The following is a 15,286-nucleotide window of genomic DNA, read 5'->3' as shown; positions in this document are numbered from 1 at the left end:
CCTTTATTAAACTGTTCCCGAGACGCAAAGTATTGTAGCCCAATCTCTTAGCCGAATCCATTTCATAATGACCCGCTGAGATGTGGACAGTTTTGACATGCATGGTGTGCACATTCCCGATTTGGTCCCTCCAATATAGTGCTGAGGGATGGCACATTAATAGAACGTAAGATTTTTTTCAAATGTTATGGAAATTATGAAAAGCAGATGATTGATTAGATATACAAACCTTGTATTTTTAGTATGAAATTACTCTTTAAATAAGATGTAAAATAAAAGTGAAAATAAGCTGTTTCTCTACATTTAATCATTGCTAATATGCAAAAGGTATGTGTTTCAGGTATACATAAAAAGCATTAACCACTGTTGGCCTGCAACAATTAAAAATCATTCAGCATACAAAGATAATACTGCAAAAGATGCAACGAAGTGCATGAAAAGAGTTTTATTTGATGGTGTATTTGGGGAAATACTGAAATGGAGTGCCAAGGACAAATCTGCCAAGGTTTTCTCCATTACAATTTGGACTTCACACAGGTGTTAGTACAATGACTAGGAAGAAATTGGTTTCTAATCACCATTACTAACCCCATTTTCCCTCTGTGACCCTAACCACACTGGGGGAACAGGTGCAGATTGATAGTATTTTCAAAAGTGAAAATGAACCACCACAATTTGTGTTCCTTATTTCAAAAATTGTTTTAATTATTTTAGAAGTCCCATACACCCATACGGTGTACACACACACACACACGGTTAAATCTATTTCATAAGTTAACCAAAAAAAGTATATAAACACATTTTAATGAAATGTCTATCAATTACTTGCTTGCAACCAGAAGCAGAAACTCAGCAGGCTTAAGGAAGCCTCTCTCACTTGTCAACATCTAATTGTGTTGTCATTTAATAGAACAGGAAGAATTAGAACACAAACAACATACTGTACTGTTGTATTGACCGCAGGAAGTTGCTGCAAATTATTGCTCTGTGTTGCAGGATTATGTACTTTGAAGGTGTTAAGGACAAAAAAAATGAAAATTTTTAGCAACATTTACTGGCCTTCAGATAAAAAGGTGTGTAATGTAATCATGGAGATCTTTGCCCTTTGCAGTTAGGCCCATGCTCATTCATAAGTCACAGCACCTTACAATATTTCACAATATCTGACACAGACATGCCCTTTCATCCATGCATGGATTCCCCATCCACCTGCATGGAGCAAAGCACCACATAAATTAACTCACTCCTTTCATATAGACCTCCTAGTTAAAAGGCAAAGTATATCTTCTCCCTTCATATTAATAACTATGCTTGAAATAAAATGTAAGGCCTGGAGACAACACACATTGAAGAAATACAGTATATAGACCGATAAAATCAGAACAAATGAGATAGATACATCTACATCAAGAGAGATATGGTACACAGTACACAAAAAGCAAGCAGGGGGATATGCAAAAAAGATAATATCTAAAGAATCAAGGCAGTGGATATTCACAGTTGAGTACAAATAGCCGCACGGCTATTCACACTCAGTAGGAAATAAAATGGAAAAAAATAAACTTCCCAGCCAGGAATCGAACCCTGGTCCACTATGCTAATGGCCTGGAGCATAACCACTGAGCTATAAGACTTTATGATGCTTTGCTAGTGAATAACGGCATAGAAACCTACTGACATTACAGTGTTCATAACAGCTCGGCTATTCGCACTCAGTAGGAAATAAAATGGAAAAAAAAAAAGACAGAACACTCTCCTATTGACATTCTATACCCCCTGCATCTGTAATCAGCGCGGCTTTAGGCTGAGTCCCCAGTCAGCACTGTGACACGCGCCCGGCGGGGGGGCGGCGCATGCACAGCGCTAGTCCGCAATCTGCGGTCTGAGGGGAGAGAGAAAGTTTGTGACGGGAGGGGGTGTGGCGGAAGGTTTGCGGGGGAGTGGCCATGACGTCCCGCGGCTGGTTCGCCCTCATTGGCTGAACCGCCGGCGGGGGCGTGGCCACGCCTCCGTCACAAATGCCAATCTCAAACTCTCAAAGCCTGAGAGGTAGCGTGGCGTGCTGGCACACGAGCGCTGCGCCCTGCTCGGCCGTGCAATTTGTGGCTAGGTGCACGCTCATCTGGGGGCACTGCCACAACGGCAATGAGCTGGTTCGCCCTCATTAGGTGAACCGCTTACGTGACGCGCTTGGAGGCGGCAAATTCAATTTTGCTTGCTCTGCAAGCGTCTCAAGCCCCGATGCTCACCCTGGCCAGAAACATAAGGCCTCGGCCACGGTTCCTGCTAGCGTGCGGAGGCGCGCTGAGGCTCAGGGAAAGCGGGTGCTTTCCCTGGCCTTAGACAGCGCGCCGTCCGGGGTTGCGTCGGGGGCGTGTCGGCGGGCGGGCCAGTGACGTCACGGAGCTGGTTCGCCCTCATTCGGCAAATCGCTCACGTGACCGGACCTGCGCGCCAGCAAACGGGAAATGTAAAATTTCCCTAAGACCTACGCTTCCGCAAGCGCGCAGAAGCGTAGGCGAGCCCCTACTAAAGCCGCTCTCATTGCGGCTGTAGGGGCTCAGTGCCGAGCGGAAGCGCGCCTCCGCTCGCAAGCACTAAACATGGACGCGGCCTTATGCATAATGGCTGTATACCAATTATAAACTGGGTTACGATATATGTGCTGTACACCATTGATCTTAATCAGGGCCGCCAACAGCGGGGGAGAAAGGGTACTGGCGTCCCTGGCCCCGTGGGTCACGCGCGGCCGGGCGCCTGTTAATTAAAAAAAATAAGAAATCACTGCAAAAAAAAATCGCGTTGTCTACCTGTGGTAGCGCCGGAAGTAGTCTGGGTTAAGCTTCCGGCACTCCGGCGTCAGAGGGAGCCCCGTTTCGCGTGGGACCTGCATTGCGAGACAGGTGATTCATGGCCGGTGTCAACTGCTCTGACCCCCCGCCCCCCATCGGCCCAGCATCAGCCCCACCCCGCAGCACACTGGTGCGCGCGTGAGCAGTGGCGTGATGCCTGCAGCGAGGCTGGCGGCAACTGCTGTGACCAGCCACCGGGCCCCCCGCTGTACCGCCACACCCCCCCTCTGCACCGCCACCCCTCCCCCCCCGCATGACAGGGCTGTCCCGTCAACGCCCCGCAGCCTCTAGACAACCCACGCAGCCGCGGGAAACCCCCGTGGGTTATTTTTTTTATATTTATTATAAACACCCCCAAAAATCACTTACCAGCGGGGGGGGGGGGGGGTGTGCGGCGTGAGGGTGCTTGTGGGTGGTGGCGGCGGTACTGGGAGTGGGGGAACAATGCTGCGGGTGGGGGGGGCAGCAGTACGGGGGTTTCCCGCGGCTGCGTGGGTTGTCTAGCGGCTGCAGGGGGTGACGGGACAGCCCTGTCATGCTGGGGGAGGGGTGGCGGTGCAGCGGGGGGCCCGGTGGCTGGTCACAGCAGTTGCCGCCAGCCCCGCTGCAGGGATCACGCCACTGCTCACGCGCACACCAGTGTACTGCGGGGGTGGGGCTGATGCTGGCCCGATGGGGGGGGTCAGAGCAGTTGACACCGGCCATGAAGCACCTGTCTCGCGATGCAGGTCCCACGTGAAACAACATGTTTAGTGCTTGCGGGCGGAGGCGCGCTTCCGCTCGGCACTGAGCCCCTACAGCCGCAATGAGAGTGGCTTTAGTAGGGGCTCGCCTACGCTTCTGCGCGCTTGCGGAAGCGTAGGTCTTAGGGAAATTTTAAATTTTCCCGCTTGCTGGCGTGCAGGGCCGGTCACGTGAGTGGTTCGCCGAATGAGGGCGAACCAGCTCCGTGACGTCACTGGCCCGCCCGCCGACACGCCCCCGACGCACCCCCGGACGGCGCGCTGTCTAAGGCCAGGGAAAGCACCCGCTTTCCCTGAGCCTCAGCGCGCCTCCGCACGCTAGCAGGAACCCTGGCCGAAGCCTTATGGTTTCTGGCCAGGGTGAGCATCGGGGCTTCAGACGCTTGCAGAGCAAGCAAAATTGAATTTGCCGCCTCCAAGCGCGTCACGTAAGCGGTTCACCTAATGAGGGCGAACCAGCTCAGTGCCGTTGTGGCCGCGCCCCCAGATGAGCGTGCACCTAGCCACAAATTGCACGGCCGAGCAGGGCGCAGCGCTCGTGTGCCAGCACGCCACGCTACCTCTCAGGCTTTGAGAGTTTGAGATTGGCATTTGTGACGGAGGCATGGCCACGCCCCCGCCGGCGGTTCAGCCAATGAGGGCGAACCAGCCGCGGGACGTCATGGCCACGCCCCCGCAAACCTTCCGCCACACCCCCTCCCATCACAAACTTTCTCTCTCCCCTCAGACCGCAGATTGCGGACTAGTGCTGTGCATGCGCCGCCCCCCCGCCGGGCGCGTGTCACAGTTCAGCCAATGAGGGCGAACCAGCCGCGGGACGTCATGGCCACTCCCCCGCAAACCTACCGCCACACCCCCTCCCGTCACAAACTTTCTCTCTCCCCTCAGACCGCAGATTGCGGACTAGCGCTGTGCATGCGCCGCCCCCCCGCCGGGCGCGTGTCACAGTGCTGACTGGGGACTCAGCCTAAAGCCGCGCTGATTACAGATGCAGGGGGTATAGAATGTCAATAGGAGAGTGTTCTGTCTTTTTTTTTTTCCATTTTATTTCCTACTGAGTGCGAATAGCCGAGCTGTTATGAACACTGTAATGTCAGTAGGTTTCTATGCCGTTATTCACTAGCAAAGCATCATAAAGTCTTATAGCTCAGTGGTTATGCTCCAGGCCATTTGCATAGTGGACAAGGGTTCGATTCCTGGCTGGGATGTTTATTTTTTTCCATTTTATTTTCTACTGAGTGCGAATAGCCGTGCGGCTATTTGCACTCAACTCTGAATATCCACTGCCAAGAATCAAATACACTCATATGCAAAAAAAAAAAAAAATATATATATATATATATATATATAATATATAATATATATATATATATATATATTACATACACACGTCCCCAGACTTTTTTTTTTTTTAAAAAGAAGAAAAAAAAAGGTCTATTTAATTGACAGGCATCAATATAACCTTCTTCCTATCCCTCATTTAGCAGGGGGGAAAAAACACACAAAAACATACATACATCTCTGAAATTGTTTATATAAAATATACACACAAAGGTGGCACACACACACAAAATGGGAAATCCAAAACATAAAAGCAACAAATGTTAAAGGTCATCCCTGTGTCGATATGGCAGCACCATGTCGAGACAGAGGTCATGATGAATACGACGAGAATGAAGGGAAGTGTATGAAAGCGTTAAGGAGAACAGAAAAGACCGAGACGGTAATCAGGTGATGGATGGAGACCAAGATTAACATGCTATATCCTGCACTCACAGTCGGGCCTAGTTTCACCGCCTGATCATCTCGATTATGTCAATTTAGGATATGTATACAAATGGGTATATGGACAAATAAATGCACGGACTTTCTGAAAGCGCAGAGTAGTGTAAACGTACAGACCTTCCAACCCCCAAACATCATAAGATATTACGTTTCAACCACATAAAGTAAAGCCCAGGCCTAGAGGCGCGTCCCCCACGGGAATGTGCCGGTCACTGTAGCCCGGGGTGCGAGTACTGTATTGGAGGCCCGGTACCTGCAGATGCTCCTGGAAGCGGATCGGTAGGATCTGAGCCATGGCGGTTACTGTCACTCGCTGTCTCTCTTCCTCTTCTCTCTCGCGGGGTACCTGACTCGGTTGGGGTAATTGAAAAAGATTAGTCTTTTCCTTGATATCGCTTGATGTAAACGACTTCCCTGTCACTCAGTCAGGAAGGCGCAGCAATAGGGGAAACGGGTGAGCTCTGCAAACCGGAAGACGACTTCAACCTTAACCAGCGCCCTGCCTCCTTCGCGCGCAGGGATACCACAAACGGCGCTCAACTCAATCCCACTCCCTTAACCGGTCCTCGGCGGAGCGATACACGCAAAGCCTCGCATTCATTTAGCCCCGTGTCCTAATTGGAACTTGGGACATACATGAAGTGGGCAGTCAGCGGGGAAGGATGCAGGAAGTAGGGGTATGATATTAAGGGCGGGATGAAGTTTTGGGTAAAGCACCGGGGATTATTTTTTTGTTTCCCCTTTTTCCGCCACATCGTACGATTTTAAGACATGACGTCATTTCCCCCAGCGGTCTCCCTCTCGGCCTTGGTTTGCTGGTCACGTGACGGTTTATGTTTGAGTTTGTAGGTGAATGTCACTGTTTTTTGCCTCCTATCGCATACATCCACACAGCTACTGGCCCCGACATAATATACCAATGATGGCGCATACCAATGATGGCGCTCTGATTCTAATTAAAAACACGTGTTAATTCAGTATTAACATAAAACCCAAAGTTAAGTAAATAAGGTGATACAAACAAATCCTTAGAATGCTGCTGTGACCCAGTGCAGGACTGCTCTCTCAATCCCAGGTGAGTATGTCGACGTGACGATCAAAGGGAAGCGCAAACATGTGGAAACAAAAGATATAACTGATGGTGCAATATTGTCATATAACAGGTAAGTGGTCTTCTCTAGGTCTAGGAATATTATACTCACAAATGTGAGGATGAATCAGTGTACATAAAGGTATCTTTAAGTGGTTCTCTTCGGTGAGGAGGAATTAACTTCAACCGTGATGTAAAGGTAAGTTCCTTAAATGGTTAAACACAGAGAACCAAACATAGGGGCCTATGCAGAGAGCAGCGCTATTTCGAAATTCGCCATTTTTTGGAGAAAATCGCGCAGAAAAGAGCAGAAAATGGCGAGTTCCGAAAAACGCGCCAATTTTTCTTTTCTATTTGTAAAACTCGCCTCGCGGCTGGCGAGAACCTCAATCTCGCCAGTTTTAAAAATATCCTAATGCAGAGAGCCGCGAACGGCATCTAGCGGCTGTTCGCACCAATAAGATGGCGCGATTGTCTCCTTTTTGCCTCGCCAGAAAAAATTGGCAAGAAGCTGCCGCTCGCGGCCATTGCAATGGGAAAAAAAAGGCGCGAATTTGTTTTTACACGTTTCTGAAGCGCGCATCTCGCCAATTTAAACTCGCCACACGCATCCATGTTAAACATAGCAGAATTCGCACTTTTCTGCATATGGAGAATAAAACTCTCCAAAAAAGCTACTTTTTACTAAATTCGCCATTTTTAAAATTCGCTGCTCTCTGCATAGGCCCCATAGTGCGATCTGGATAAAAACTGTATTATAATGGTAATAGTATTACAATACAGACAGACCCCACATTAACATACGCAATGGGACCGGAGCATGTATGTAAAGTGAAAATGTACTTAAAGTGAAGCACTACCTTTTCCCCACTTATCAATGCATGTACTGTACTGCAATCATCCTATACATGCATAACTGATGTAAATAACGCATGTGTAACAGGCTCTATAGTCTCCCCGCTTGCGCACAGCTTCGGTACAGGTAGGGAGCCGGTATTGCTGTTCAGGACGTGCTGACAGTAAATTACATTACAGGATATATAGGATAAGATAAAATAAAATAGAGCAAAAATATTTATAGCTATTTCTACACAACTGTCTCAAACTTTCTAATTTGATTCATTATAATAATATTGCAAACATTGCCCAACAAGCCCAAAAGACACAGGAGCCGAGATCGTTTGTGGATCTAAATGCTTTTATATAGCATACATCATGTGAGTGTATTGTAATACTATTACCATTATAATACAGTTTTTATCCAGATCGCACTATGTTTGGTTCTCTGTGTTTAACCATTTAAGGAACTTACCTTTACATCACGGTTGAAGTTAATTCCTCCTCACCGAAGAGAACCACTTAAAGATACCTTTATGTACACTGATTCATCCTCACATTTGTGAGTATAATATTCCTAGACCTAGAGAAGACCACTTACCTGTTATATGACAATATTGCACCATCAGTTATATCTTTTGTTTCCACATGTTTGCGCTTCCCTTTGATCGTCACGTCGACATACTCACCTGGGATTGAGAGAGCAGTCCTGCACTGGGTCACAGCAGCATTCTAAGGATTTGTTTGTATCACCTTATTTACTTAACTTTGGGTTTTATGTTAATACTGAATTAACACGTGTTTTTAATTAGAATTAGAGCGCCATCATTGGTATATTATCTTTGCACTTGTATCACTTCTGCATATCAAGGCTGCACATATTATAATTTATAAACACTTACTAATCACCATTTATCACGATGGATAAACCAAATGTCTTCTCAAATAGGTCTAATAGAAACATCAACCTAGATACATATTTTAAAGATGTAGATCTTCTATTTAAGGATGATCAAGAACATGTTAACACCACTTGTATCAAATTAGAGCGTACTCTAATACGAGACACAAAAAAATGGTTGGATTTACTATTCCTCAGAAAATATATAGAATATAAAATTATTCCAAGGGGATTAAGAGTACAAAAAGAACCCTCTATGGACTTGAGTAATGAGGAATTTATACAAAAATGGAACACAACACAGGATGAATGTTCATTTAATCTTATGCGATTAATAATGGAACAACAAGAAAAACACTTAACTGTATTAGATAAAGAAATAGAAGACCTTAGAACTGATCTAGGCTCGTTAGAAAATATTAAAGATTACAATGAAAGAGATACTAAAATGCAAAAAATATATAGACACTTTTTAAAAAGAAGTAATTGATATTAAGCTACAAAAATTCAGGAGAGATCTGGATGCTTATGCCAAGGGCATTGAAAGAACATGGAATAAAGGTTCCAAAAATAAATACAGACCCTGATACTCCTGAAAATGGCTTAATTACTACTTCTCACATGGATACCTCTTACAGAGGGAAATTCACGGATAAATATCCAAAAAACATGCAGGTTTTCTACCACAAATTTTAACAAAAAGGGAGAAACTAAAAAGGTAGAAACTAAGACCCTCCTTCTAGGAGGAAAAGTAAAAGAAAAAACGAAACATACAGTATAGAACTTAGCGATATTTTAGGGAAATCTACGAAAGAGAATTCAAAATTGGAAAAAATTGATCATCCAAAAGAATCCTCTTCTTCTTTTTTTTAGAGCACAAAGGGTGTATTAATTCATGGGAGACCAGGAATCCATTTCACCCCTTAACAAATCAAAGCATTCCACAAAAACAAAGACAAAAAAGATGCATGTCAGAGGGAGACGAGGGGGCAGAAAAAGGAAAAACAAGAAAAATGTTTTAACAACTAATAACATTTTCAATATTAGCAAAAAATCCTTACTGAGGTCGAAACTAAAGTTATCAGTAAAAGATTAACTTTTGCTCCCACGATTGGACCGAACAAGTTCAACTTATACATAGATGCACACAAATTTTTAAGAACACTTACTTTAAAAAGATTCTTTATTAATAAAGAGGCAGAGACAAGAAATTGGAATGGTCCATCAACCAGTTCCACAGATAGTTCAAATCTAACTCATCCAATGTCACCCACATATATACACTCAAAGTTCAAACCAAAGTCAAATTTCTTTCCCACGTTTGCAAATGGTAATCATTTAGAAGTCTTTTTTCAATTAATTATGAATGATCTAGAATCTCTAACATGATAAAAATATATATCAGTCAAATTTAACCAAAGGAGAAAAACATGTATTAGAAGACCTTGCACGAGATCAAAACATTGTAATAAAACCAGCAGATAAGGGAGGAGGAGTGGTGATTATGGATCACTGTTACTATATGAAAGAGGCCAATAGAATTTTGGGGGATACTATTACATATCAAAAATTGAAAACAAATCCCTCCACTTTATTCCAAAAGGAACTACTAGCTCTTTTGCAAGATGGGAAACAAAAAGGCATCTTAAAAGAAGATGAATTTTTGTTTCTAAATGTACAGGATCCAAAATTTCCTATCTTCTATTTTCAACCAAAGATACATAAGAATTTAGAAAACCCTCCTGGAAGACCGATAATATCCGGTATAGGGTCACTTACATCCAACCTATCAGAATTTATAGATAGTTATCTGCAGGAAATAGTAAAAGAGCAAACATCTTACCTAAAAGATACAAATGATGTAATACTGCTATTACAAAATATACAATGGCAAGAGGGATATATACTTGTCACAAAAGACGTGACGGCTCTGTATACATCAATTAAACATTCTGATGGATGCAGGGCCGTAAGAACATTTTTAGAAAAAAGCGGTGATTTCCACCAAGAACAAATTGAATTTTTACTAAAATGTATACAATTCATATTACAGAAAAATTTATTTTGGTTTGATGAGGTTTTCTACCTACAACTCTGTGGGGCCGCCATGGGGACGAAGTTCGCGCCCAGCTACGCGAATCTTCTCATGGCCATGTGGGAAAATCAATACATATGCTCATGGGAAGGACTGGACGCGAACTTGGGCACATGGCGGAGATATATCGATGATATTATTTTTATTTGGAGGGGCTCGATGGATGATCTCAATATGTTTCTCATATACTTAGACAATAATGATCTAAACTTAAAATTTACGTCTAATATAAGTAAATATAGTGTACATTTCTTGGATTTATCTATCTAGAAAATGACTGTATTAAAACAAAAAATTATTTTAAAGAAGTGGACACTAATAACTTCATACTCCAGTCCAGTTGCCATCTTGATAAATGGATATCTAACATCCCCTATGGCCAATACCGTAGAATCAAACGTAACTGTACAGATAATTCTGTCTTTACAGAACAGTCTACTATTCTAACCAAGAAATTTACAGATAGAAATTATAAAACAAAAAATATTGAACAGGCATTAGATAGAATCAATCTAGAAACTAGAGAATCTTTATTAACTCCAGCATCTAAGAAAGTTCCAAACACAACCATAAAAGTGCCGTTTATCACACAATATAACAAGGATCCCCAAAAAATTGGTAAAATTATCAATGCACACTGGTATATACTAAAAAATTATCCCATTTTAGGATCATACTTACCAGATAGAGCACAGATGATTTTTAAAAAAAGCACCCAATATCAAAAACAAATTGGCTCCCAGTGCACTAAAGAAAAAACAAGTAAACCACTCCACTTGGCTTAATCTCCCCAAGGGCTTTTTTAACTGTAAAACTTGTACAGCGTGTCATTTTTGTTCTGCCTCAATAGATAGTTTTATCTCCTACACTACTCACAAATCCTACACAATTAAACAATCAAACAGCAGCTTCTCCTCAACTCCCTCTCACTGCCAAACTTTTCAGGGACGCCGGGGGAGCCTGCCCGGTCTGCACATCCAAATTGGCAAGCATCTACTCCCCCCCCCCCTCCCTTCCCCCATCCACACCAGAAGATCAGCCATCTGATCAAGATTAGACATCTAATGTGAGTGTGTTTTCTTTCCCATCATTTATTTATTCCTTTAAGAGATCTAAGGAATCCATATGTGTTGAAGTATTCCTTATTGTGGTCCCCTATCTCTTTTTTTATGTTCACATATGTCCTGGAGCAACAAGCAGAACAACGCGCCTGAGGATCCCCCCTTTTCCCTTTTTCTACAATTAAACAACACCTCAACTGCAGGTCCAACTTTGTAGTATATCTCCTAGAGTGCAGTTGTGGATATCAATATGTAGGAAAAACTATACGTCCCCTCAAAGTTCGTATATTAGAGCATATTGGTAACATCAAAAGGAAACTCACCACACACAGTGTTTCAAACCATTTTTTATTAGTTCACAATTCCAACCCCCAAGGTCTTACCTTCAAAGCAATTGAACAAATAATGCCACATTGGAGAGGGGGAAACAGAAACTCTGCCTTAATAAAAAGGGAATCGTATTGGATGTACGAACTCCAAACGATCTCCCCTTTTGGTCTAAATTTGGATTTTGACGTAAAGCCCTTTCTATGATGTAATTTTAACTGTAAACTTTTTGTCTCCCTTAGATTTCCAAAATATGTTTGCAATATTATTACAATGAATCAAATTAGAAAGTTTGAGACAGTTGTGTAGAAATAGCTCTATAAATATTTTTGCTCTATTTTATTTTATCTTATCCTATATTTTTAAACTACTTATTTTTAAACTACTTATGTTATAAATAAATATATTTACATTTTATATTTTATTGTAATGCTAAGTTCTATTTTTTTAAGTAAAAATTTTTAAATTACATTTTTAAATAAATATATGTTTTAATATTTTTGAACTCCATATATGTTTCGATATGGAGGTTATATATCTGCATAAAAGTTATTCATGTATACTATCCATTCTTAAACACTCCATATATATATATAATGTGGAGCTATTATGTTTATATAGTAACCATTAGGGTAAACGGAATATCTGACACCAAACCTATTTGTGTGGAAATCACATGTTCCAGCCATTACCCTACTGATATCTCTTTAAGACACCAATCAGCATTCTAACCAATCAATAGAAAGCTTAGGGTATATAACTAGTTAGAACACTGTCACCAGCACTCCTGAAGAAACCAAGAAGGGTGAAACGCGTAGAGTGAAGGTGATTCACAGCCACTCCGCCAACCGGAACTCCCCAACCTAGCTGACGTCACATCCGCATCTGCTGGAACGCAGTCGTGAGACGCACGCTGAGGAGAAGGGAAGCTGAAAGCCCAAAAGACACCGGAGGCGAGATCGTTTGTGTATGTAAATGCTTTTATATAGCATACATCATGTGAGTGTATTGTAATACTATTACCATTATAATACAGTTTTTATCCAGATCGCACTATGTTTGGTTCTCTGTGCTTTGCACACATAACAGAGTGGTGGGGGGGCAAACGGGGAGTGGTGGGGGGGCAAACGGGGAGCGGTGGGGGGGGCAAACGGGGAGCGGTGGGGGGGGCAAACGGGGAGCGGTGGGGGGGGCAAACGGGGAGCGGTGGGGGGGGCAAACGGGGAGTGGTGGGGGGGGCAAACGGGGAGTGGTGGGGGGGCAAACGGGGAGTGGTGGGGGGGTAAACGGGGAGTGGTGGGGGGGGTAAACGGGGAGTGGTGGGGGGGGCAAACGGGGAGTGGTGGGGGGGGCAAACGGGAAGTGGTGGGGGGGGCAAACGGGGAGTGGTGGGGGGGCAAACGGGGAGTGGTGGGGGGGCAACGGGGTGGTGGTGGAGGGCAAACAGGGTGGTGGGGGGGGACAACGGGGTGGTGGTGGGGGGGGGCAACGGGGTGATGGTGGGGGGGCAACAGGGTGGTGGTGGTGGAGGGCAACGGGGTGGTGGTGGGGGGGCAACGGGTGGTGGTGGTGGTGGGGGGGGCAACAGGGTGGTGGGGGGGGCAACGGGGTGGTGGGGGGGGGCAACGGGGTGGTGGTGGAGGGCAACGGGGTGGTGGTGGGGGGGGGGCAATGTGGTGGTGGTGGGTGGGGGCAACGGGGTGGTGGTGGTGGGGGGGGCAACGGGGTGGTGGTGGTGGGGGGGGGGGCAACGGGGTGGTGGTGGAGGGCAAATGGGGTGGTGGTGGGGGGCAAACGGGGTGGTGGTGGAGGGCAAACGGGGTGGTGGTGGGGGGGCAAACGGGGTGGTGGTGGGGGGGCAAACGGGGTGGTGGTGGGGGGGCAAACGGGGTGGTGGTGGGGGGGGCAAACGGGGTGGTGGTGGGGGGGCAAACGGGGTGGTGGTGGGGGGGCAAACGGGGTGGTGGTGGGGGGGGCAAATGGGGTGGTGGGGGGGGGCAAACGGGGTGGTGGGGGGGGGCAAACGGGGTGGTGGGGGGGCAAACGGAGTGTTGGTCGTGGGGGGCAAACGGAGTGGTGGGGGTGGGGGGCAAACGGAGTGGTGGGGGTGGGGGGCAAATGGAGTGGTGGTGGGGGGGGGGCAAACGGAGTGGTGGTGGTGGGGGGCAAACGGAATGGTGGTGGTGGGGGGCAAACGGAGTGGTGGTGGGGGAGGGCAAACGGAGTGGTGGTGGGGAGGGGCAAACGGAGTGGTGGTGGGGGGGCAAACGGAGTGGTGGTGGGGGGGCAAACGGAGTGGTGGGGGGGGGCAAATGGAGTGGTGGGGGGGCAAACGGAGTGGTGGTGGGGGGGGCAAACGGAGTGGTGGGGGGGCAAACGGAGTGGTGGGGGGGGCAAACGGAGTGGTGGGGGGGGCAAACGGAGTGGTGGGGGGGGGGCAAACGGAGTGGTGGGGGTGGGGGCAAACAGAATGGTGGGGGGGGGAAAACGGAGTGGTTGGGGGGGGCAAACGGAGTGGTGGTGGGGAGGGGCAAACGGAGTGGTGGTGGGGGGGCAAATGGAGTGGTGGGGGGGGCAAATGGAGTGGTGGGGGGGGCAAACGGAGTGGTGGGGGGGGCAAACGGAGTGGTGGGGGGGGGCAAACGGAGTGGTGGGGGGGGGCAAACAGAATGGTGGGGGGGGGGCAAACGGAGTGGTTGGGGGGGGGCAAACGGAGTGGTGGTGGGGGGGGCAAACGGAGTGGTGGTGGGGGGGCAAACGGAGTGGTGGTGGGGGGGCAAACGGAGTGGTGGGGTGGGGCAAATGGAGTGGTGGTGGGGGGGGGCAAATGGAGTGGTGGTGGTGGGGGGGCAAACGGAGCGGTGGTGGTGGGGGGGGGGGGCAAAAAGAGTTTGGTGGTGGGGAGGCAAACAGAGTGGTGGTGGTGGGGGGGGGGGCAAACAGAGTAGTGGTGGTGGAGGGGGGGCAAACAGAGTGGTGGGGGGGGCAAACGGAGTGGTGGTGGTGGGGGGGGGAAACAGAGTGGTGGTGGGGGGGGAAACAGAGTGGTGGGGGGGGCAAACGGAGTGGTGGTGGGGGGGGGGGCAAACGGAGTGGTGGTGGTGGGGGGGGAAACAGAGTGGTGGTGGGGGCAAACGGAGTGGTGGTGGGGGCAAACGGAGTGGTGGTGGGGGAAAACGGAGTGGTGGTGGGGGGCAAATGGAGTGGTGGTGGGGGGGCAAACAGAGTGTGGGGGGGGCAAACGGAGTGGTGGGGGGGCAAACAGAGTGGTGGTGGGGGGGCAAACGGAGTGGTGGTGGGGGGCAAACGGAGTGGTGGTGGGGGCAAACGGAGTGGTGATCGGGTGGGCAAACGGAGTGGTGGTGGGGGGGCAAATGGAGTGGTGGTGGGGGGGGGCAAACGGAGTGGTGGTGGTGGTGGGGGGGGCAAACGGAGTGGTGTTGGGGGGGGCAAACGGATTGGTGTTGGGGGGGGCAAACGGGATGGTGGGGGGGCAAACGGGGTCGGCGGGGGGGGGCAAACGGGGTGTGCGGGGGGGGCAAACGGGGTGGGTGGGGGGGGAAAACGGGGTGGGCGGGGGGGCAAACGGGGTGGT

General features: G+C 47.5%; 1 protein-coding gene and 1 long non-coding RNA gene across 2 annotated transcripts in view; one reads left to right on the top strand and one right to left on the bottom strand.

The window, feature by feature from the left end:
• The window catches only part of CLTC (clathrin heavy chain), a 305,075-nt gene extending 299,072 nt beyond the window's left edge, over nucleotides 1–6,003 (bottom strand). Inside the window, exon 1 of the mRNA XM_075589655.1 lies at nucleotides 5,634–6,003. Within this exon, the coding sequence (XP_075445770.1) occupies nucleotides 5,634–5,675 (42 nt within the window). The 5' untranslated portion in view covers nucleotides 5,676–6,003. The remainder of the gene's footprint in view (nucleotides 1–5,633) is intronic.
• On the top strand, nucleotides 5,643–12,737 carry LOC142489236 (uncharacterized). The gene is made up of 3 exons (XR_012799824.1): nucleotides 5,643–6,229; nucleotides 11,249–11,369; nucleotides 11,934–12,737. It is a non-coding gene; the product is annotated as an uncharacterized LOC142489236 (long non-coding RNA).
• Nucleotides 12,738–15,286: the final 2,549 nt, after the last annotated feature.

The sequence above is a fragment of the Ascaphus truei genome, chromosome 3, assembly GCF_040206685.1.
Source record: "Ascaphus truei isolate aAscTru1 chromosome 3, aAscTru1.hap1, whole genome shotgun sequence".
NCBI lineage: Eukaryota > Metazoa > Chordata > Amphibia > Anura > Ascaphidae > Ascaphus > Ascaphus truei.
The sequence above is the reverse complement of the archived record's forward strand: the minus strand, read 5'-3'. Positions and strand labels throughout refer to the sequence as shown.